Source organism: Anser cygnoides, chromosome 5 (genome assembly GCF_040182565.1).
Source record: "Anser cygnoides isolate HZ-2024a breed goose chromosome 5, Taihu_goose_T2T_genome, whole genome shotgun sequence".
NCBI classification, from domain to species: domain Eukaryota; kingdom Metazoa; phylum Chordata; class Aves; order Anseriformes; family Anatidae; genus Anser; species Anser cygnoides.
The window spans coordinates 16,952,080-16,977,650 of NC_089877.1; the positions used below are offsets into that span (position 1 = coordinate 16,952,080).

General features: G+C 43.2%; 1 protein-coding gene across 6 annotated transcripts in view; it reads right to left on the reverse strand.

The window, feature by feature from the left end:
* LDLRAD3 (low density lipoprotein receptor class A domain containing 3) overlaps positions 1-25,571 on the reverse strand; it is a 121,462-nt gene that overhangs the window by 65,030 nt on the left and 30,861 nt on the right. For 5 of the 6 annotated variants that reach the window (XM_066997105.1, XM_066997103.1, XM_066997102.1 and 2 more), the window contains one exon: positions 12,478-12,624. In XM_066997105.1, coding sequence (XP_066853206.1) covers positions 12,478-12,565 — 88 coding nt within the window. In that variant the 5' untranslated portion in view covers positions 12,566-12,624. Of the gene's footprint in view, positions 1-12,477; positions 12,625-16,989; positions 17,545-25,571 lie in introns of those variants that run through there. The other variant, XM_066997106.1, reaches the window with a different exon arrangement.

Here is a 25,571-nt window from a genome sequence, read left to right on the forward strand (position 1 = left end):
AAATCCACATAAAAGTCTACTACACCAGAAGTTCTCCAATTTGAGACAAACCTTAATGAGTTTTGATCCAAAACACAGCTATTACAAAGCGTTTGTTGCACCTACAAACAGCCCTTGGGGCACTCTTACCTCTGCTCCCTATTTAACCACTCATGTGAAAAACTTGCTAGTCAGAAACTGCTAATTGAAACTCAGAGAAAGTGAGCCTAACAAGTAGCTTGTCTTAAAAGCAGCAATGTTTTTATAAAAATTAGTGAAACTGAAGCCACAGGAAACATCAGAGGTTGCCTCCAACCTAATAAACCATCACCCACTTACGTGGGCAGTATTTACATTATAGTTTATAGTAAGAAAGAAAAATACTGAAGTTTAAAAACAAAAACAAAACAAAACCTCAACTACCACAGAATCAACTGTTTCCTTTGAAAAGGGGAAAAAGAGAAAGCACTTTAGAGTTGGAGTACTGTGGAGACACTGGCCTTTACTTGTTGTCAAAGAGTAAAGTAATGCTTCTTTTAATAATTTCATAGACAAGCACAAATCCTAAGCCAGTTCAGGATTTGTATAAGCAAAAAAGAAGGCAGTAATGGACTTCAGCAGCAGGGGAAACACTCCTGAGGACATCCATGTGGCAAGGACTTTGATCCCTCACCCCATCCATGGCAGTAGCTACCTGATCCGCACTGCATCCTGCCACTGACTGCTCCCAGCTGTTAAACCCGCCCCAGTTCCAAGCTCTCCAAACCGGCTATTTACTGACCCCCATCTAGAGGGGTCCATCAAGAGGATTAAATACTTAGCACCACGTACCCTTTTGATCTCCTTGCATAAATAGCCATCAAATGCTGGTTGCTATTGCACTTGCCCTTACTCATGTGTAAATTTCTGCAATTGAGCTTCAAATGAGATGTTCACCATGGTCACTTCATTATAAACTGCATTATAACTAACTCAAAGTGTTTGGTTGCTTAATCATGAATGAAAGTAAGAGTTAATTCTAGTTTGATATTCCGAGTTTGTGAGCCAGCTGAGTAAGTGACAGAAAGATTAGCAGCTGGCTTACAGCATCTTCTCAATTAACGCAGATGCTCATTTCATGCATTGTTTAAAGTTCAGCTTTGTTTAAGAATCCTGATGTTTGTCACCTATCTAAGAAATTTGCTAAAGAACTTCAATAAAGCTGATATTCCAGTGGTTCTGCTGGCTAAACGGCACTCCAAACTATTTTTACATCCTGGAGAGCAGCACATTCAAAGAGCAGTTAAGAAATCCTTTTGCCAAAGATGATGATTCTCCTTTCCCAGCTGAGGTTCTATATTACGAACACAAGATGAAATATAACACCTCTGTACCTGCCCCCCTCACTCCACATGAATGCCAGCAAAGCCTTGACGTTTGATTGCTTACTAGTTGTGTCAGTGAATGTACACCTGAAGGCAGCCAGCAAGATTTTAGAAGCCAATTCCCTTTTTGCTTCACTTCTCATGAGTGCTGTAATACAGGCTGGATTCTTGTGGGTATCTTACCTACAGCAGCTTTGGAAAGAGTATTTTGCTGGAGTGAAAAATTAATGTCCATAAAAACAGTAACAGCTTAATGGCAAAGCCAGCCTTACGCTGGAAACTTATTACAGGTTGGGAGAGCAGGGTTTTCTTCCAGCTTTCAGACTTGCTGTCTAACACTTCACAAATCACTTCAAAACTTGTTATGAGAAATTCCACTTCTGGAAGATAAGACATCACAGAAAAACACACAGGTAAGTCATACCTGTAGGCCTTCAGAGTACCACCACGGTGCGATGGACAGCCTTGGGAAAGCAGGCCCCTGAAGGGACTGAGCTGGGCACTGGGGATCTGACCTGCCTGATTCCTCCGAGTCCTTCCTCGCTCCTGTGGCCAGAGTGTGCCAAATGCTTCCCCATCCCCTCCTGACCCTTCGATCACAGAAGCTTTTCTGTTCCACCGAAGCAACTGAAACAAAGACTCGCACCAAGCGACCTAATCAGTCATTTGAGCTGGATTTTTTTTTAGTCTTCCAAAGGGAATAAGCGAGCAGGGCTGGTACCTGTATCGCACTGATCAAGGAGGCAAGACGTTAGAAGCAGCACAGTCAAGATGCAGCTCAAAGCCCCCCGAAGATCACAAACACTACAGCCAAAAGAACTGCTGTATGATTACTAAAAGCTTCCCAGATTCTAAGCAGAAGTGCAAAACATTGCTCTGCATGAGACAGTGAAAGCTAAGCAGTGATAATGTGGTATACTGATGACTTGCAGGCAAAGGTTCAGTAAGACTTGTGTTCTGCCTTTCAAGCTGGGTTTCCTGAGGAGCTTTGGTTTCCTTCCTGGAACATCAGGAGTTTTTCCCAGGTCTGGCAACCTGGAGGTGTATCTGAAAATTATTTGCAGGCGGTGCATTAGCATCGAGCAACAAATATTCCAGGTCAGCCAGGAAGCATTGAGCAAAATATAAGCATGCCTAAAAGCACTCATTGATCTTAAGACAGAGGTTTTCTGTGCATATATATACACAAGTGCTTTTATAGAGGAACTCCTAACTTTCTGCTATATATTCTAGTTATTCAGAAATATGTTAGTTTCATTAGCCTTTTATACACGTTATTACCAGACTGTAAATAAGAATCAGGCCACTAAAGATTGTTTTTGTATAGTTTTGTAAGATTGTTGTTTGCACAATACCTGTCAGCCTGGAACCCCGTGCATGACAATGCTTACTCCATTAACATAAATACACAAAACCTACTTTGGCTGCAGCTTTTTTACTGTGACTGGCATGGGCTTTCCAGTTTGCAAGCTCTCTTCCCTCATTCTGGTCCTGATGTTACATTTTCTCATCCCATATATTAAAAAAAAAAATTAAGTAGTCAAGGAAAAAAAAAAAAACAACAAAAAACTACTTATAGGCTTTATTACAGAAATGGAATAGAAAGGTAGGAGACCACAATGGTAGACTGTTAGTCCAGCTTATATGGAAAGTTAAGTTCCCAGATCATTCTCTCAGAGGGAAAAAAAAAAAAAAAAGAGGCAGCTTCATACTTCTACTATTTCACTGATCTTTTAGCAGGAACACTGAGTTTTGAAGTCTTGTAGTTCCTGTAATCATATTAGTTATTTTAATACACTGCTTTTATATTTATCTTGCTTCTTATGTCATCCTCCATGCTCATGGGGGACTGCAGAGTACTTTACATCAGCCAGTACTTGTCTGCTACCTCACTTATGCAGATCAACCGTTCAGCTGACACATTCATTTACAGCAGAGGCTCATCACCATCTCCAAAACTGCACACAACCAATGCCTGAAGGTCACAGCCACCTAAGCCTCCTGTTAGTACCATGAGCCATGTCACAGCCACTCCACACTTCCTGAAGTGGTGGGTATGGGTTTGAAGAACTGCAGAGCACAAGCTCAGCTCTAATACTTACTTCTGCATCATGTTAGACTCTTAAGATAAAATTCTCGTAAGCGTCACAGTGATTTTCATGCTGAAGTTCCAATTTTAAAAGTGACAGGTTGCTAAATCACTTACCTGTAAGTATTGATTGTTATCCGTCTTTTCCAAAATGCAATGAGCTTCAATATGACACACTTCACAACTAATTAGCTCCCGCCATTATAAGCCGTTAGCAAGCAAGAGAGAATCTCAATTTATCAGAAACCACCAATGGGAACTTCTCGAAGCTAAAAGTGCACCTGGCTAGCAGGAACAGACTGAAGCAGGTGAGACAATGGGGAGTCCAAGAAGGTGCCGAAGGCATGCAGTGCTGGATCTTATTCCTAGGGATCCAACGGTGTCTCTTGAAAATATCTCTCCCCCTCCTTCTCTGAGGTATTACTCTTAGTTAACACCAAGCTTTAGCTGATGCTTTATGAGTAGTTTTGTGGTGACCACTGATATATTAAACACCACGAAGTCAGTAGTCTTTACAGATGGGTAGAATTAAACCTACTCAAGACTCTTGGCCTGCTGCTGCATTTCTAGGAGATCTCGGCTGGTTTAGACAATCCCTAGAGCTTACTGATGTTAATTCCGAACTGGGCAGACATTTCTTATTAACAAAATGCTGCAGCTCATTCTCTAGTGCACTGAGCTCTGCTCGTTGAGCCTAAAGCCTGGTATTTAAAAGGACAGCAGCCGGAGTTATTTTGTGCCCTTTGTTCCTTTACATGAAAGCCATTCATCAGGCTGACTCTGCTGAGTGGCTAAACCCCAAGCAAAACAACTGCAGCTGTAATAATTGTAGTATGGTAATAAGCAGCCATTAAATAGCTTATAGAGATCGCAGAACCCACTGTCTCCACAAGACCTTTTCTCTCCATCTTTTCAACTGGCTAGTAGATCTGCTTACTTATTCTTAGCACTGTGGATGTCATGAATTTGACTGCTCTCACAGCAAAGTGTAAGGAGAGGTGAGGACAAACACATAAATCCAAACTCTCACCAGAAAGATCTGGGTCAAGAGCAATGACCTTTTATTAGTAAATTCAATCCATCTTGCCATTTTAATTTTGAGACTTACACAGGAAAAAACACGAGTACATAATGTGCCTTAATATAATTCCAGCGTGTAATCTTCCCACAGAACAGATTTGAAGCATGCTCCTAATCCCAAGGGTAAACCTCATGAAACTTTTTTTTTTTAAGTAGTGAGAAGCAAAAATCAACGAAAGGGCCTCTTCTGAAATCTACCCTGCATCAGCAAGAAGGCAGGACAAGGAGTTTGACCATGCCAACCTGAGGCTTCCACGCACGTGACATGGGTTTTTATGCTGGTACAGTTCTCACTCAGTCCCCCTCCTTCCTACTGCTGGCTGCGTTGGGCTTGCACAACCATAGAGCACCTTCATCAGTTATGACTTCAGTTTCAGTAGGCTTTTTTAAAAGGAAAAAAACCTTCCATCCCTCTGACATCGTTTAGCTTTTAACACCCACAGTTCTTCATAAACTACCTCTTGTTGAAACTGAATGTAATTAAGTCAGTCAACATACATCTGAAGCACCAGTCTGAAGATGAAAACTGAACAAACCTGCCTTTGTTCTGCAAGATTTTCAGTTTTCCAACTGAAAAGGTTTCAGAGCACAGGAAAAGATCCAGCACATAATCTACGAAACTCAGGCTGTTAATTGCAGAGTGTGGGTTTCCTTTAGCATTCTTATAAAAAGACTTTTTCTGTCTTATCCACAACTGTGTGTAATTGTTTGTTATGAACACTTTCCTGCAGCAACTCCATTCCTGAACACGTTGAGCAGTAAAACCTGTTGGAAGTGAACACCAGAGGGAGCAGTAAACATTTGTCTGGTAGGTGGTTTTTAAATTGGAGTCGGAACAAAAACGCACAGGAAACCTTTGGGAAACTTAAAAATGGTTACTGTGGCCTGTATTTTCAGACTACACTATATTGCTAACCCAGTCTAATTCCCCACCAATGCAAGGTCAGTGCAGAGCAAGAGTGCAGACAGAAACATGTAGGAATGACGCAAGTGTAGCTGTGCCACACCTCCCACCCCCTCACTCCACCACCTGACAACACCAAAAGATTCATTAAGTCTTCTGAGACTGTAAGACATTTATATAAAATGTTGCGTGCATTTCGATAGATTACATGGAACTGAAAATACACCCAATATAGAAAAGATAGACGGAATGGAGTGTGAAAATATACGGTGTTTATATATAAACACACAAGTCAAACTCTACAGGGAAAAAGCAAGAACACGGTTAAGAGACATACAAGAGAAGAAGAAATAAAGGATTAATATGCCAACATCCCATCAACAAACAAGTAACTACAGTGCTACCTAAAGTATTATTCTGCCAAAGATTTAAAAATGCTTGCAAGAACAATGGAAGTATGGCTACAATCACAAAAATACAAATAGGTCAAGAAAACACTCCTGCTACACACTGCTCAAAGAAGTTCCCCCAGAAAACACTTCTCTTCTCTTTTAAGGAACTGGACTGAAGAGAAAGACACAAGTTTTCTCAGGCCTTCATCTTAGCACTACAGCATGCGAGTACATGCCTAGACCTGACAGGTCTAGGAGTTCCCTGGTGTAATTGTCACCAAGAGGTGGAAAACCACCAGGGGCCTGGCTTCAGCATGTACTTTGAAAGCATCAGTTCCCTGATTTACAACCAGAAAGGCTCCTACCAGATCTGCTAGGCACCTGAATTGAATTGGCTTCCCATATTGCCCTAATAGGAGTTGCAGCCTTCAAGGCCACGTGAGTTAGCCTGCTGGTGTAGTAACGCAGAGAAGCTTGGCTTAGCACACCACGCAGAGTGCAACCCAGGACTGCAAGCATCATAAGCCCTTCCATCCTGACTGCAAGGGGTCCCTGCACACGTGTGTCTGAAGAAGAATGTGTTCTGCAATCGGGTGAGACTAGGCAGACCCTCAGCAGAAGCTCGCTTGGCAGGTGGCCTCAATACCTGCCTGGGGAACACTAGTTAAAGCTCACCATTTCCATGAAGCGCTTCAGTTAATGAAGACATTCTCCCCCACAGAGAAGACTTGCATGTAAAGACTCTTAACTGTCTGAAGGACGACTAGAGTAAGATCTGCTGTTGCTGAACTGCTGGCAATAAACTGAGCCTTTTCCTACCGCAGTCCCAGACGTTCCTGCATGGGCCAGCTCTCAGAAGCCTGCACAGGTCAGTCTGTTGACAGCACAGTCTTACAAGCACCAACGATGCCCTACTGCTCAGCCATCTCTCAGAACAAAGCCTTTATCGTTGATTCAAAAACCTGCTTTTCCTTCATGTTTGAACAAGAAACAGTGGCAACTGGAAACAGAAATGCATGAGGTATGTAAGCTCCTAACACAAGAAATCACTGCCCTGAGGCTGTCCGTGTGTGAGACCTTTTTCCAGCCCCCAACCCACACCCTTCAGCCCTCAGACTAAGACAGCTGGTCACTGTACTCACTGTGCACCACGACTTGCTCACAGCTGAACACACCGACTTGGCTTGAAAGAAATGGCTTTCGGAAGAGTGGTGAAGGAAAATCTAGACTTCTGGGTATTTGGTATCTCTCATTCTGGCTGCTGTCATGCCAGGCACTTAGCACGGATGATGTGCCATGCTCTGAATCTGCACCATCTGCTGCTCGTTAGCTGACAAAGGCAGCAACGTGCCATCTCTCCACTAGCTGTTGCTCATTAGCTGACAAAAGCCGTTTTCAGTGATCACATTGTTCTTTCGGTAATAGTCTAATACAAAGAAGTACAAAAGAGCAAAGAAAGGAGGAAACAAAGATGACAGAGTACATTAGGAGCTTAACTAAGAACATTATTGTACTCCCAAATCTCCCAGAGAAAACCCTCCCAGCAGCGGGACGGAGGCCTCGGCCCCGCAGGAATATGTCAGCAGGCAGGTATATCGGACAGCATTACAGATAATCCGTGTACCTCAAAATGCTTTGAAACATCCAAAAATATTTTTAGGCTCTTCCTCATCAGATTCTCTCACGTGTAACTCTGGATCTTCTACACCTGCTAACAGACTGGGAATGCTGAGCAGCTGACAGCACACAGCGCCCATCCTGACCCGCGCCAGCGCTACGCTCCAGGCGTACGTACGCCTGGGATATAGCTGGAGCACGATCCAGGAGCTATGCAGTCAACAACTGAATGCTCCCCAGGAAAGTCCTGTTGGTAAAGACTCTGCTCCTGTCAAGAGGAGCCTCAGCTACCATTACAGAGCATGTACACAGCTACAGAGCAATAGTAGCAGCAACTAAAAGCCCACCAGCGTTCAAAGGAGAACTGCACGAGCAGTACGTGAGCTCACAGGCCAGCTAACAATCCAACGGATGAGAAATGGCAGAGCCAGGGGAACAACTTACAGAAAGCTTCTCCATTCTGAGAGATGCACTGAAGGAAGTTATTTGCACTACTGAGAACAAGAAATACTCCGAAACATTTACACTGACATGGTCAATTGCTTTCCAAGCTCAGTTAGTGGCTTGGAGGAAGAGCCAAAGAGATGCTCTGCTTCAAGGAGAGGCATTTCTCATTTACAACAGTAAGTCCCTGTCTCAGCTTCTTCCCTCCCTCTTATGCCTTTTCTCAACCCTCCTGCCTGGATAAAACTGGATGAAGTTTTTCTGTTGCCAAGTCACCATGACATAAGGAAGAGTAAAGATATTCTGTGTGCCAAACAGCGTACAGACAGCTGGCATGGGAAGTGTTAAACTGATCACAGGTCAGGGCAGAGAGGAAGCCAGGAACACGACAGATGGTATGGGTTCTGGCAAATGCAGAAGATGAAGAAAAAACCCACAAGCAAAGTGACGTGGTTAACAGAGAAGGTCCTCCACACAGAAGACAGAAAAAGCACAAGTGGAACAGAAGGAAGAGCAGATATGAATGGACAAAGCATACATAATTCTGCTTTTGCAGAATTCCTCCAAATCAAGAACCAGCATTTTTCACACAACGGCTGCAGAAAACAAAAAGCAGAACTTCAGAGTGTAAGTTTTCATCTCCGAAGGGTAATAAACAGAACAAAATGGCACAGTAATGGAATGCATCAGATATTGCTGGGCACCCATGTTCAACCATAAGGCAATCCAAAAGGGAGGGAAAGACGTTGCACTTGACGGCACACGTGTGAAACTGCCTCCGTGGGCACGCCAAAACACAGCGCACTTGCTTCACAAAGATATCAGCCTGCAGGACCATCTGAATCCAGCAAGCAAGCTCCTATTCACACACAAACATTTTAAAGCAAGGTTAAAGCCTTTAAATGTGAAGTAGTTAGTCGATGAGGAATCACAGACAAAGCAGCTTAAAGCATGGCTCAGGGTAGTAACACACTGGGAACTCAGCCATCTCGTGCTGCTAATGCAACTCCTACGGCTTTGTCTCCACTATCAACAGCTCAGCTAATGCAAAGCAACATCACAGCAGAAAACAAAGGGCTCTGCTTTTGCTGCAAGGTAAGCTGTAGTAAGCAGAGCCCTGTTCTGATAGGAGGAAGGTAACAAAGCCTAGCCTAAAACAATTTTAAAAAAATAACGCTTTCTACCTATACACAAACACACACGCCCCTCAAGCCTTGTGATCCTAGAGCAGCACTTTCAGGCACAGCTGCCCTCTCTTAAGGAACTTGGCACTAGTAACCAATACTGCTGGTGCAGCGACACAGCCAGATGTGACACACGCACATCTTGAGTGCCAACCTGCTCAATTTCCCACTGCTGTTTCTGCAGTCAGGAGGCTCAGTTCTTAGGCTCCTACACCCCTCTCTCCCCAACACTAAGGACCTGCACATTAACAACACTACATATCTTTAAAAGTCGCTTGCTTCAGCTTCAATCACTGGAAAGTGATTATATATTAGGGGGAAAAAAATCTTGGAAGGGATATACAAACACTGGAGCAGGATTCCAGTGAGGCTGTGGACTCTTCACCCTTGGAGATGCTCAGCAATTGAGCAGACAAGGCTCTGAGCGACTCTGATCCACACTAGTCCTGCTTTGAGCAGGCAGCTGGACCAAAAGACTTCCAGAATCCTTTCCAGCTTAAATTAATCTATGAACCTCTCTTTACAGATTGGCACAAGCTGGAGAGGGGGAGAAGAGACAAGTGATTTTTCATCCTCCACCGTTCCCAAACGAAATGCCTTTCAGTGCTTAGCTCTGACCTAGAAACTCTCTACCACCACTTTTGGATTGCTTAAACTGATCCAAATTTTCATCACCATGTAAAAGACTGGTTGGTGACAACTATAAGAATATCTCAGAAGAGTTGGCCCATTTTCAAAATTCATCACAAAAGCAAAAGAAACTTTTTTTGTGGCACTCACTATACCCACATATTTAAGAGACTGAATTGGCCCTCGTAAGCTTATCAGCAAGTCCAGAAGTCTAGGTGCTTAGTGGGATTCAAAATGGGATATTTCCCGGGTTAGAAGGATCATCCACCCTCGAGACAGTAAACCAGCTTCCTGAACTCAGTCATAAGCCAACAACTAACACCACGAAGCCTTTCCAGCCTCCTTCATAACTCCGTAATTCTGCCTCCCAGGCAGACAGCTCTTGTCCCTTTGCCACACCTGCCAATGAAGGGGACCCTGGTGACGAGATCATTTCTCTTGTGAACTTTGTGACCACTGACATGGTCCTAAACAGGAAAACGCAAACACACACACACACACACACCTTGACTCTGAAAGGAGCACGGGGCGTAGCACCCCACAAAGAGCGGCTGTTAAAAGCTGTCTAGTAAAACAGAGAGGAAGGAGATGCAAAACAGGCAGCTTGAAACTCTCTGGATGCATTACAGAGCCTTGTTTGCATGAATATTAATTTCTTGCTTGGAGATTCAAATGAGCACTATTTCCATTCTGTTTTGGCTTATCTGACCTGTTAACAGCAAGCCAGCACAGGATATGAATCCCTTGCTCTCCCTGCTGTCTCTTTTCCATGCTAATTTTACATTATAAAGGTGATCAGTTAGAGCAGATAGATGTATGTGAAGAAGAAAGAACAGTCTAATTACCTCCATTAACTTGGGTATGATCAAAAGGATGCTCGTCCTGAAAACTGTTAGCCAATCAAGAGAGTTGATAGTCTTTACATGAAAAACCCAAAGAAGAAAAATTCCGCAGAAATATGAATTCGTAGTTGCAACATAACCTAGATCAGTAAGGCTTATTTGAGTCTGTCATGACAAGAATAACTTTTATGAACTGTCATTTTGCAGCTATTTATATTTTATTGTCAGTTACTATGTTCATTATTGCCTGCAGTTCACTAGACCCAACTGATTTTGATAAGAAAGCTTTTGAACAGCAAGTCATGAAGCATATTTTCCCATTACTGATTCATGAGCAAATGTCCAGCCCAGTCTTCATTAAGAAAATCTTCCTTAAGATTACTGTAAATTTTTATTATGATTTTCTAGTCTAACAAGGAGAAGTGAAATTCCTGCAAGGCAGAGGATGACAATATTCTTAGGAGGAGAGACAGAAACCTCTGGGTTTGCATCCTACGAATACAGAGAAGTGCCTTCATTCAGCTCGTTTTAAGAAGCAGTGACTGCACGCCAAAAGCCATGCCAGCAGCATATTCAACAGCTAGGTAATAAGGAACCTGCAAGTCACGCAGCTGCTGTCATCAGGAACATCTGACCGAAAGGTGCATGTTGAACTTTGGACATTTTTTATTCTTGTCAAAGCTCCCCCTAATAACAATTCTGCTAGGGTTTAAAAAGATAGGCACAACTGATCAATCCTTACAACAACAATAAATTAACCTGTCTTCAATGTTGCAGCACAAGTCTGATGCTTTAGAAAGACTACAAAGGATCAGATATTTTATACAGATACTTTTAATGCCTTAGAAGCAGAAAAAAGCTCACTGGTTTAAAGCAGGACTGTGTATGTGGATTTCCACAGCATAGTTATTAAAGACTCCTTATTTTGAAAGGGATGGAAAATTGGAATTAAAGGTGAGGCACCAAATTAAAGAAGCAAACATTTAACAAAACATCGTATTTCTAGTCACTGAATTTGGAAGAAGCTATTCTTTATTCTGCTCCACAAGTGAAGCTAATAACGTCCTTGAAGCGTGTTGGCTGAAAGGTAAGGTTCTCAAAAAGATTAATAAAAACCTCTATAAAGCACACATGTAAAGGAGCAACATTTGTTAGACAAAAAGCACTAACTTACTTCTCAGAAAGTTCTCAGACACTTTAGAAGAACATAACATTTGAGGGTTTTTCCCTCCCAACTGGATTTCATATCATGATGTTATGCTGCAGCATAATTTTGATGTCTGCATATACCGCATAGCCTAGAAAGTTTCATGCTAACTAAATGTTGCAGAATACTAACTAAAAGTTAATTAGTGCTAACAAAGAGATGAAATCACAAAGCCTTTTTAAGCTCCCTAGAACTGGGAGTGCTGTAGGGAGGATTAAAACATGCAAACATCATTAGCCAATTCATTCCCTTTATTTTGCAGAAAGTTACTATTAAGTTTCAAAGGGCTAAGAATTACAATTTGAGAGGAGTGGAACACAAGTAACAGGATACAGTTAAATTTTGAAACAAAGGGACTTCTCTTGATGGTTGTGGAGGTCAACTTACAGCAGTACACAACTAAGGTCTTTATTATATAGGCCTTTATGTTGAATCCCTGCAATCACACAGGGCATCAGTCTTCCACTGGAAGAGCCTCAGGTCAAGTCTGTCTCAGTTTATCCATCTGTGAATAGGATTTTAGGTACCTGCTACCAAGCACTGAATCAAAATTGGCCAATTTAAAGAATCTTAAAGACCAGAAATAATAGGAAGGGCCATATATCTTCTCAAACGATAAAGAAATTAAGAAACTGGCAGTAGCTTCATTGCTTACTTAACGTATGCTACCAAAACACACCAGTAATGCTACCTAGCCAAGCCTTGTGGTATCAAGCACACCAAGGTCATGGCAATGGTCACTTACGGCATTCCTTCTCATCACTGTCATCGAAGCAATCTGGCAGCCCGTCACACTGCCAGGCCCCTGGGATGCAGCGCCCATTACTGCACATGAAGTTTCCAGGAATGTTGCATTCATTGGTGAAGTTATTCCCAGGCAACAGTTGGCTCTCTGCAACAACAACAAAAAAGAGAAACAGAAAACTTTACAGGGTATTCAAAAAAGACAGCAGAAGCAAGATGTTTATCAGTGGTAGAATGAACTTCAGACAAACAGTCTTGACACCAGTTATCTTGTTATATCATCCTACCAGTATCCTACATATAGTACTTGGTAGTACGTCATTCCTTAAATCGTGATTTCACCTGTTCTCCATTCACACTCCCCATTTTACCAATTTCTTTCTTGCTGTCTTCTTCCTGGGTACATATATTTAGCCTTCTGTGTATCCTCAGGTTAAAGTGACTTGCTAAAAAAGCTCTCTAATTCCTAAGTAAAATAGATGAGGCTACAAGACATCAGCTCCACACTCCCATGCTTCTGTCAGACCGGTATTTAGCTTGCAGAATTACTTGTTGTTTTTTTTTGTTGTTGTTGTTACCCAAGGGCTAGGAACTATGTAGCACATTGACTAATTCATACGAGCTTTTCAATTAAGTTTCAAACATAGGGCTGTTCGTCAAAGTCAGAACCGAGCTTCTTGGTCTTAGTCTAACGCCCTGCCATACATCTGTCCACAGGCAAGTAAGGCAACTGCACATTAGAAAGGCTGCCAAGTAGAGAGGGTATAGCAGGAGGATCCAAGAGATAAAGAGAATAGATTTGCCTTTGTAACAGCTCTAGCTAGTAATTTTCATCTATTGTGCCTCCAAATTTCATTGTTTTGGGAACACAGATGACAGAAACATAAACCTCAGGGAAGGAAGTTAATGGCACAAATATTTTAATAAGGCAAAGAGATTCATCCACAGGTCCAAAACGCAGCTTGGGCTTGGAGATTGTGCGAGAGGACTGACACTCCCAAAACAACGGCAGCACGAATGGCATTTCAAGCCATTGATCTGGAGGGAAGCAGCAAGACAAGGCAGAGGACGAGAGAAAGAAGATCCTCCTCCCATCTTCCTCTGTCACAGTCCAGACTAGTCCCAGGCAATGTGCTCCAAGTACACGTTCCACCAAAAAACAGAAACAAAACCCTTCCTGGCAGATCATGGCTGCTGGCGCCCACCACGTTCAGAGAAGAGCCTCTCCTAGCTCAATCCTGCAGCACGGAGGGGAAGGGGTTCGGTGCAGACGATACCTATGGAGAACCGTGCTGCTGAAGCAGCATGCCCCTGAGCACGAGGCTCTCCAGAAGCTCTGGACCCAGCCAGGTGGAGACGGCTCCCCCACAGCGTAGTGAAACGCTCTGCCCTTAGCACAGGCAACACTGCTACGGTTTACATCACTGTTTCAAGAGATGCATGACAGGAATGCTTCGGAAAGTATTTTTATGCCTATTTCTGCCCCACACAGCGCATTTCCTTTCAAATTTCCTTCCTTGCAAATGCCTGGCTCTCCTGGGATGTTTTAAGACTCTGCCAGCACGGAGCAGACACCTTAATGGAAATTTGCCCTGAGCTGTTGAAAGACAAGGTAATTCAGAAGCAAAGTGGAAACACAGGCTTGTGAGGCAGATGTGGCAACCTTAACCACTGGCCACACACCTCGAGCCATGTGCAATGTTCCTGCTATTAGCACCTTGAAGGAAGAAAGCGACAGCCAGCAAAAAGCAAGCCCAGGCTACGCAGCTGACTATTTAATGTCTTTTTGCTTTCATCGCTTTCATTCCTTGCATCACTGCTCTTCCGACCAAGAAAGAGTGGTTCTGCTCTCTGTGCCGCGATGCAAAGAGGCTGCTTCTGGGTGCGGACAGGGGGAAGCTGAGCTCCGGCCCGGTGACACCCTGCCTGCCCTCAGAAACATACCTGCTCCCAGCAGCAACGCGGCAAGAGCCGTGCCCTGCCCTTCTTCATGCCCCAGTCCCTAAACCAGGGATGAAAATGGTTTGTCCTTGGCTAGTCCTGCAAGGAAATGCTGATCAGATACAGCACCGTCAGTGACAACCCCTGGGCTTCTGCAGTCTTACAGCATCACTGGTAACAACGTGCTGCAGTTTTACGTTCAACCCAGAAGCAGGGGGTGGGTTTTTGCTTTATGTTTTCCTTAAACCTGGGCTTGAACACATTCAAATCCTTCTTTGTATCACTGACCCGTACCTGGTAAGTAATCACCCAGCCAAGATCACCACACTCAAACAGCTGCACAGAAGGAGAAGCTGTCAGCGTTACACAACCTCCTATTAGCAAACCCCCTGCATACTAACAACACGTCCGCCTGCAACCGCAGGAAACCTCCCCCGATTCTGCAAAGTGAGGGGCGCCTTCAGCAGATCAAGACACGGGAGAAATCAGGATTTTCTTTGCAATGGAAAGGCACAGCCAATATGCCACACTCTTAACTTTGTTGTAACATGTCCAAGAGCTTCAGGAGTAGAACCTAAGCTCCATCCTGACTCCTTAAAAAAAAAAAAAAAGCTTTCATGCCAGTTTGGTACCACTGCAAGACTTTTCAGGTAGTTGACAAAACATATTTATCATCAGAGCAACTTTACAAGTTTGCAGATACTACAAATACAGATTGACAAAGCCAGTTTCCAAGCTAAGACTAAATCTCTGCTGTAAAGTGAAGGTGTTTCAAGTGTCACAAGGAAACTAGGAATTACCAAGGATTTAGTTCTGCCAAAACCTAAGCGCCTAGGCAGCACCGTTAGGCAATACCATCAGAAGAAGGTGCCATTCTCATTCGTGTTGTTGCTCTTTGCTAGCTTCTTGTCTAATCCTCCTACCTACAGCTCTCCCCTAACCTGCTCTACTTCCATGTGGAAGCTGCACCTCTCAAACTGAAAACCCCTGCTGTCAACACTCCAGCAAGACCTCCTTGGGCAAGCTGCTAGCTAAGGACACATGCTAGGTCTAGACCTGCCCTAACTAGAAAACTGTCTTTTCCCCTCTAAGCATCGCAGTATTCCTGAGACAACGTGATAACTGGATGCATTTCCAAAGACTCTAACACCTCCTACACAGAGCAACCAAAGTTCAGCTCCTGGCAGATCTGCTGCTGCATCTTGCCTGAAAAGCTGTCAACATGAGCTCTGTATCTCCATGCTTCTTTAATGAAAAACGTAGACCAAGCCAAATCATTGAAGAATGTTTTAGGTCTCAAAAAGCAAAAGACAATCCCAGAAACAATGCCCCAAAAAAGCTATCAACACCTTTAAATAAAGGCTGTACTCCAACCCTACTAAAGTGAAGGGACCTGCCAAGAACAGATACCAATTTTTGTTTAAAATTAAGCTGTTTGTTTATGTTATACAATAAATATATCCTCTAATGCTCTTCTACCGTAAGGATGTAGCACTAACATTTTTACTAAACAGGAAACAAAAGATACAGGCAGATTAAGTTACTTGCTGACAGCCCTGTGCAAGCTCTGCTGCAGAACGGGAACACCGAACTCTGACTCAATTCTATTTCAAAGCAAGAGCACTTTCTCTTAAAATACAACCTTCATCTGCTGCTGGAATGGAGTTGCAGGTTACAGACAGAGCAATTTCAGAGTCACAGTCAATGCACCCAGCAACTCGCTACGTGCGTTACTCCCTCTCCAACAAAGTCCACCGGTGGACAAAGAACTGTCAAAGCAATGGCACATGTGGAACCGCTTAAATCCTATAGCTCGTCTCGCTTCCTTTACTTTGGAAGCCTCCTCTATCGGATATGAAAGCCCTCAGGGCCCACAAGGAAATCCTCCATGTGGTCATCACCTCCCAGCCCGCAGGAATGCGATGCTCCTGCCCACTTGCTGAGTGCACGGCCGCTGCAGGGCCCTGGGGTGCTCTCTACGTGCACATCAGGAGGAGCAGCGGTACCAGCACGGAAAGGACCAGATTAGATCACCTCGTCCATTTTTCTGGAGGACTGAAGCAGAATTCTGATAAGGTCTGTACAGATGTCAGATTCCGTGCAGCCAACTTGCTATACTGCTTGTTGGCAGGGCAGAAATTCCTTCAATCTGGCAGAGCTGGCTTTCCAATAGCTGACATATTTACCCTGCAGCCTCTCTGACTAATTTTGAATTCAACCCAAATATGAGCTGCACGGATGTGTTCAGTTAAGTGAAGGAGGAGGGGAAGAAGGGGAAAGAAGTAGTCCATTTTCGCTGCGCCACACTGCTCACTTTAAAAAGCATACCATCTGGGCTGAATGGAAAAAAAGGGACTCGTGTTTCACTTTGAAGGGGACTGAGTAAGGAAAGCCAATCTGTTTTAGCAGCCACTTCCAAAAATGCTGGCATCTAAATATTTAATACTTGCTAAACAAGAATCAGAGAAAAAATAAATAAATAAAAGGACAAGTCATACTGAACACTTCACACTACATTAACAAAGCAAGTCAAGGATATCTTTCACACCCCCAAAAAGGAACACCACTTTACCTGAAAGCACTCCAGAGAAGTGCACATTACAGAACAGATCACTGCTGATAACACTGCTGTGTCTGTATCAGAAAGTGTAATCAGTAAGAACAGGCAGTCATTCTGGCCAAGGAGCTTTTGAGGAAGAAATACAAGACACTTATGGGTTTAACATCCTCATGAATGATGTCAGTAACTTCAGCCTCTTTGCAGAGATCTGTCACCGAGGATGAAGTGGATGAACTCCGCTGCCAAACCTCTGACATGCCTTCTGTGGGAATCTTCACTGGATACTTTCAATGGATCTCTGTACAAAATTCTCCAAACACGAAGAGACTGATTTTGATCCAGGCTGGTGTGTAACTGTGATGCTGGATGGGTACTTAAGACTACCCGCCTAGCGCACAATGCACAGTATGCTCCATACTTGAATGAATTCCTTCTTTCTTCCTGATCGTTCCCTTGCCTGGTGTAAATCCACACCAGGGTTGATGCCAGCGCATCAGCAATCTGTCCTCACTCTACTGAGATCTGCAACATGTTGTGAAAACAAAATGAGAAAGAGACTAGAACAAGTCAGTAGCTGGAATTTGCAACAAGACGGCATCAAAAAGACATACCTCCAGTACCTGCCCACCAGCAAATAATATCACAACTAAAGATAGGAGTTACTTTAACTTCCTCTTTTGTGATTAAAACCTCAGTTCATGACTTAACGGTTATGAACCTTTTTAAAAAATATTATTTTTTAGTTAACATAGGTATATATAGTCTGTTGTGGGTTTTTTTTTTGTTATTTTTTTATTGGAAGAAACTACAGGGATTTTATTTTAAGTTTTCAGGAGTATTTAAACACTTTTCTGTATATCAGTTAAGAAAGTTGTAAGATGGTGTTCTCAGTGCATTGACCTTGGAACAACAGACATGGTTCAATTTTCAGGTGGTCCTTTGTGGAGCCAGGATCTGGACTCAATGATCCCTGTGGGTCTTTCAGCTCAGGATATTTTATGATTCTAAGATACCTGCAGACTCCAACAAATGCTTTTATATCTTCCTCAGTCGTCTCAGACAGCAAACAAGCAGTGCTAAGTGCCTGGCAGGATATCACAAGACTTGTTTCTTCAGAAACTGCAAAACTATTTACAAATATTTACATTCAGGTCCAGTTGCTTCTGTGGATTTAGGCGCTGAGGACAGATGCATCTTTTCATATTTCTTCATGTTGATATGAAGCATCTGACTCACCAAATCCACATCTCCTTTGCAGATGTCTACCAACACAGATGCATCCAGCAAAGAAATTCAAAAGCTGAGCATGAAGAAATCCCATACATTATGTTTCACATCAACCTCAGTTTAACACATACATGCACAAACTTCACTGGCTACAAAGGTGTCAGCAAGGTAACACCGGTGGAACTAAGGCCGACGTGGTGTAACAGCTCAGTGAAACCCAAGGTACTGACGATTTGTATTTCTGAGATCACACCGAAGTCAGGACTAGTGCAGCTGCCCAAGGTCTGTGACAGTAGAGATAGTCGACCTCTTCTCTACAATTTACCCATTGTTCAAATGAAAATAAGACACTAGCTTTTAAGAGGAATGTCCCACACTGGATCCAAGTACATAGAGCATAAGTGTCCATTAACAGCACCAGCAGATAAGGGTATGTACACTAACAAGAACTAAGTTTATTTTTCATCTCTTACATAAACACCTTTGATATCACCCAAACAATTCTTTGCAGCTGCGTGTTTGTAAGTGCATCTCATAAATCCCCATAAATGCTTGTCTTCAGCATGATTTGCTTTCCTATGCGCTACTGCAAACATACCTTGCCAGAAGAGAAGAAAAACATCCCAGTGCATATTCAGGATGGCTTTGGGAAGTAAAGAGTAAGACAAGCTCTCTCTTGCTCTGCTGGGAAACCATTGACAACACCTGAGCCATCTGTCACAAGTAAAGGACACCTGCCAGTGATTATCTGACAACTTAAATCCCCTTAAACAATTTTAATCCCTACCCTCCCCTATCCTCATTTAAACTGCCTGATGATTACATTGCTTATACAACATTATAAGTTACGAGGGTTATTTGTAAAGACATATTGACAGCTCCACTGCAATACAAGTTCTCAAAAATGTTTCTTCGCTGAAGCAGCAGGTAAGTTAGTGATTAATTCAAGGAACTGCTCACCGTTTAGGTTCAGCTTTCCCTCCCTCAGTTTTCCAGCTGTGATCCCTGAGATGCAATACATTCTGTATCCAGCATTTTCAAGACTTAAAAATGGATCAGGCCTAGCCAAAAACATCAGAAATTCCTACAGCTACTTCTGATTAAAACACTAAACATTACCAAGGCAAACCAAAGTCAATGCAAACAGCATTTCTATGGAACGGATAGCTTTTTTCAATTTATACAAAAAAAACACAGTGCTCAGGAAGTCAGTGTGTTAGTGGATGCCCATCCTTGACCCGTTAATTCCTCACAGCAAAAGATACTTTTTATTGAACTAGAGAGAAATAAACACATCACCAGCTCCACCATACATAATATAATAGGGATAGAATAGAGTATCTCTTTCTAAACATCCTACGGTATTAGTTGAGGCCATTGGCACATTCCATATAGCAGGTGGCTGCCATTCAGCACTTAGCCATGTGAAATCCTGAATTAAATATAGCCTTCTAAATCATTCCCTAATAAACAACCACTTGCTTTTTCCTTGCAACACTAAGTGCAGAAGCAGAAAGCGAGCTGAGGTGAACAAGTTTATTTTAATCCTACAGCCTCGGAGGCTGGATTCTATATTTGGGGGACAGGGCATTTCACTGGAGCCCCCGTATTTGTCTGTCTGCAGTGCAGCTGCTTGAGTACACACCAGAAATAATACATCTCCCAGGTCTGTGGGCTCTAGGCACAGCTAGCGTGGTGGAAGAAAAGCAGGCTATCGGCTGTTAGCAGAACAGAGTGAACAAGGACCACATCCACAGCCCCAAACTAGTACAAGTTTCAACAGAAGAAGAGGCAGAACCACTTATTTAGATTACTGAGTTGGGTACACCTTGAAGAAGGAGCATTCCCCAGCAAGATTCCCAGACATGCACCACAACCTCAGAGCAAGATCAATACTCCAAATTTAGGACTGTTTTGTCTTTCCCAGACTCCTCCCCGGTTCAACCCCGAGGGATTTTAAGCAAACTGTGAAAACCATGACTGCACAGCAAATTGGCACACGCACCTACACAGCACCCTCCGTTCCAGAGGATGTTAATTGTTAGAAACATTTTCCCTAATTATGTGTTTCTTTATATTTTCAGAAGAGCATAGCTGTTATCTCTGGGCACTTAAACGGAAAGTTAACACAATACAAAATAATAATATGAAACACAAAGAATATATCCCACCAACCATCCTCTTCAGGTTACTGAACACTCAATCTTTTTTTTTTTTATCATTTCATCTCATCCACAGGTTACCATCATCTTTCACAAAAGAGCAGATGACACTCAGTGCCACAAAGGAGATTCCAGTGGTGCAGCTGAACAAAAGCAGGCAGCCCGCCCAGTGCACAGAGCAGCCCCCCAGAAACAAGCCCAGGGAGAACCGACCGCCTGACAGAAGGAAGCTGACTGCTCAGTGCCACCACACCAGCTCCACGCTCCGGTTCTTAACCAACCCAACTTTGTATAGCTTGATGGGGAGAGCAGCAAAAACAGCAAGAAAGGACCAAAAGGTAAAGACCATTTCTACATTCAAACAAGTCAGAAGCGAAGCTAATCCTATTGATTTTATACCCTTTCGGCACACTTCATATTTTGCTCTTCTTAACAAATCACATATAGGAAAGAATCTAACTTCTCCATGAACTGCGTATGTAATACTCCCATCACTACGTTCCAGCTACCTTGCGACAAAGCACAACAGTAAGCCACCTCACGGATCACACTAGGAACCACGGGCACCTACACAGGACAGAAAAGTTAATTGTTTCTAGCATCTCAGAAGAGTATTTTATCTTGTTTTGCTCTGCCTCTCTACCTTTGAAGAAAGGCACCTGCACGTACTTTGTCATAATTATACAGCTACGCTGCCAGGCTGCCTGAAGTCATCGCAGCTTTTGCAACGCCTTCATGACACAGCTAGGTGTGTTACCTTCCTCTCAGATGGATTCAGACCATGGTCTGAAGAGACAGTAAATCAAGTTTTACCATAACTACTGTCACATGAATAAAATACCACAAGAGCTTGACACAGTAAAGAACCTGTGAGACTGTTCTGCCAGTTATGCCTTAAAGGCTTGGATTTTATAAGGGGGGCAGAGGGGTAAGTATGCCTTGGTAAACTTTGTGATCACTACAGCATCATCTGTCCTCCCAGAGCCAACACTGCTGTGTGTTATCTAACAGAACAGATAGACTGTCTGAAGCAAGCCTGCGCTATCTGCTCATCTGGTACTAGTCATCATGAAACCACAGCCTAAATTACTCTTATAGGGCACAGACATAAAGCGAGTGTATGAAGTGAGTAATCCCGCTCTTGTTTATGTTCCAAACAACTGGTCTGATCAAATCTTTACATCAACCTCCCCCCATACGATTACAGAAAATCTCAGTTTAGCAGACCTCATGCTCAAGTTTCCAGCCACCACCCTTTGGGAAGGTACAGCACACGTGATTTCCACAGCCCTAACGCCAGCTCCCTTAGAGCAGTGATGCTGGAAACACTTCCTGAAGCGGCAGAAGTGCTGCACGCCCCAACACCAGCTCTCGCTGCGGGGCCGACCTACCGCAGAGGCTGCGGCCACCCTTCTGGGCGGACCGACACCACTCACGGTCGGGGCAGCCTTTACATTCCTCTATATACAGCAACTCTTCACGTGGAAACTCCCGCCACCAGTCTCATCTCACTGCTTGCTCTGCTGATAAGATATGGTAAGAGAAATGTACTCATGGTCCACCTCGTGATAAGATTTCCAGGCCGATTCTTTTCTCCTTTCTTCAAGAGCAGGAAGTCAGAGGACTAATCTTGCCTGGCCTACTGATAGGGAGGGGAGAGAAGAAAGTCTCCTATCAACAGATAAACATCTTAGAGGCGGGAAGAATACTACCACTGAGTCTTAGTTTATTCAAGGATCTTCCTTCCCTAAGAAATTAAATACACGCTTGCCTTTATTTCACAGACCACTGAGACAACTACATTCTGTCTGCAAAACACAACAGAACATAAATTTTTAAAATGCTCTCGCAGTGCAGGGCCTGATCAGTCACCCATAAATCCATCCTTTAAATATTCATGTGTGATGAAACCAAACTGCTACATACAGATCTGTATATAGTCACTTTCTGCTGTTATGTCTAGGTTCAAGCTACTTGTTCTCCCAGCAAACACAGCCCTCTTTGTTTTACGTTTTCCTTGGCAGCAGGACGCTTCCGACAGCATCACCGAGTGTAAATCATAAGCTTGTGTAAACCGGTAGGGACAGCTGTCAGAGCGGGACAGTAAATCTCGTACAAAGTGAACACTAAGATTAAGAAAATAATAAAATACATTGTTCAATTAAATGATGGGAAGAAAAAAGAAGAACAAAGCTCGAAGGGAAATTATATTTGGAATTTTGATGAAGGGCTGCAAAGCCCGTAGGAATCCCATCAGTGTAGTTTGGGTACATGCTTTTGAGATAAGTAGGTAAAGAAACATTTTTCAAACACCGCTTTAGCAGGTCTGCATATCCAGAGAAAAAGTGAACTCAATGACCAAAATTAACCAAATGTAAAGAAATAGCCTGTAACAACAAACCTGACGAATGGAAATTCCATTTAACAACAGGGGCTAAGATCTTTCTTGCTTTGTTTTCCTAACAATTGGAAGGGGCTAAGTTTAAATTCCCTCACACAATATTGCATTGTCAATAGAAATAAAATTTAAAAAAACAACACACCTACCTAGAACAATTGGGTTTAAGTTTCCCAGTCACAAAGTCTGAACTACTATATTCAAAGATCAAAGGTTTTTAATTGCTGTTTGAAACTTACTTCTACAAGGTTGGTTGTTGGTTTTTTTTGCACTACACAGATGCAATAGGTCATAAAAGGCTGTTGTTAACCACATTTTCTTGTTTAAAAACATGTATTGAATTACCTGTACTTAGGGACTTTCACAGATGATTATTAGCAAACTCTAGGACGTCCGGCCTTACTAGCTGAACAGACTCTGTTAGGTCTGGCTTACACCAGACGTAAGAAAAATCCTATGGCCATTCTGTCTGGAGAAAACAACTTATTTCAGTATTAGTTTATTTCCCCACTTTCAAGTGCTAGCTCAATCTGTGCTGTTGTGCCATGTAAGAGTAACTTAAACAACGCTCCTATGAGAAGTAATCGCAAGGAGGGGGAACAGTTAACTGTGAACCTTTGCCAGTTACAGTGTAAAGGACAGTAAAGAAAACAAACAAAACAACTCTTATTACAGATGCTGTAGGAGCATTTCACTACATCGAATGGTTGCAGCGTGCTGTAATTTACAGGCATAAAAAGCACTGTAGAAGTTCAGCACTGGTAGCTCATACTGGTAGTAACTAGCCCTCTCTACACCGCTGCATACGACAGCAACAGTGCCTGAATTTACAATAAGAGATGAACATAGGAGAGGAAAGGAAACGAAAAGCAGTAACAAAGGAGAATGCTGATCTGCTCCATTAGAAGGATGCTAGGGAGATATCATTTTGCCCCTTCTCCATCAAATAGTCACTAGGCACTCATAAAAATGTTTATTATTTCTGCGCTCCTTTCTCCCAGAGCATCGTACACAGATCCACGCACAGAATCAACCTCTGCAAGTGAATGCAATTTAAGTATGAACTACACATTGTAAGTGGCTCAGAGAAACTGACGACTAGTAAGCAGAAGAATGTTTCTCCCACCAAGGAGAACAAAACAACTTGCGCACCTCCAGAGACCTTAGACTCCAAATACAGCAAAGGATGACATTACAGAATGATACTGGTCAGTGGCAGAAGCATGATGGCAAACCTACCATAGCTGCTTCTTGTACACAGCTGTGATTAGCTAGCTAAAGGTACATCTTCTCAACAGCTTAAGCTGATCTGAATCAGAGCTCAGTAGCCCCTGTCTTTCCCCATTCCCTGGCTATAAACTCGTCTTCCCTCTTGATATCCTGTTCCGCAAACTCCTATACAGGTGGCAGCAAGCCTGAATGAAGTTATCACAAAAGCCTTTAGTTCTTAGTTCTGCATTTTTCAACCCCAAAGACATCACTTAGTCTAATAAATTTGCTTGTCCTTAAGAACCGTGCTACAATTTCTTCTTTAAGCAGCGAGAAGTTTTCAAGAGCAATAATCGTTTTGGCAGCTGCGTATCAAAATCTCTTCCCCAGCAAGGAAGAAAGCCATGTGCCAGAAGCAGACGAGCTGTGCTGTGTCCCAGTAAGCACGTAGGTGGAGGAGGCTGGTATCCCACGCTGATATCTTACCCAGGATGACAGGTATGCTGAGAGGGGACCGCGCAGGGCTCTGAACGCGAACTCGGTGTAAGCATGAAGTGAATCAAGAGGTGGGAGAGCAAACAAAACCATGAATTTCTGATAATATTCTCCTATAATTTATTCACTTAGGACTTGACCGCATGTCAGTGAAGCACAACTGCAAGGGACAGTGAGTGGCAGCGGGAACAAGGGGAGCACTGTGGCTGCGGGCCAGCAAGAGAAGGGCACACCTCAGGGCCCAGCAGTGAAGGAGGCTCTGCAGAGGCCTTGTCCCAGACAGGCCAGGAAGGAGGCCAGGGCGACAAAACAAAACAGCGACAACGTCCCTAACAAGAAAGAAGAAGCCCATAGCCTCTCACTCAACAGCACTGAGCTAATTTCCAAGTGTGAGGAGATTGATGACAGATAACCAAGATTTTAATCTAAGCACAGAGAGAGAGATCCGCAGACTTCCCTGCCCCAGGAAGGCAACTCGGCTCTTGCTTTGAAGTCTTGGCCTACGAACAGAAAACAAGGAGACCAGAAACCTCTCTCCTGAGGCTGCTAAAAGAGTCTGGAAGAGGAACAAGAATGTTTTTCCAAACAATACATTGAACCAACTGCTAAAGTTAGAGGACCAGTTAGCAGAAGGCAATCAGAGCTGAGGAAAGGCAACAGTTTAAGAAGAGCAGAGCGACCGTACTATGTGCCAGTGGCAGCACACTACCTGTGGAGACAGGGCAATGCTGGTCCTGGAAAGAAGCATCAGCTGGAAATAGAGGTAAACCTCTTCAAACAGGAATGTAAATCCAACAGAGAGAAGAGTTAGACCAAAAAGAGGCCAAACGTGAACCTGGAAATGCCACATGACCTGGGTGACAAAACACGGTGCAAAGGGAACTGAGAATATCCTTGAAGCTTCAAGGGGAAAGGCAAACTGTTCCTCTCCAGTGCAATGATAACACAGAAATGGACAGAAGCACATTTCCAAAAACTAATTCTGAAGTAACAAGCAATAATAGAGCCTTGACTTCAGAGGATCACCAGGTTGGGTTATCAACAGCTAATTTTCAGTCACCCTGTACTGAAAATGTGACAAGCCATGGCACAGCCAACACCAG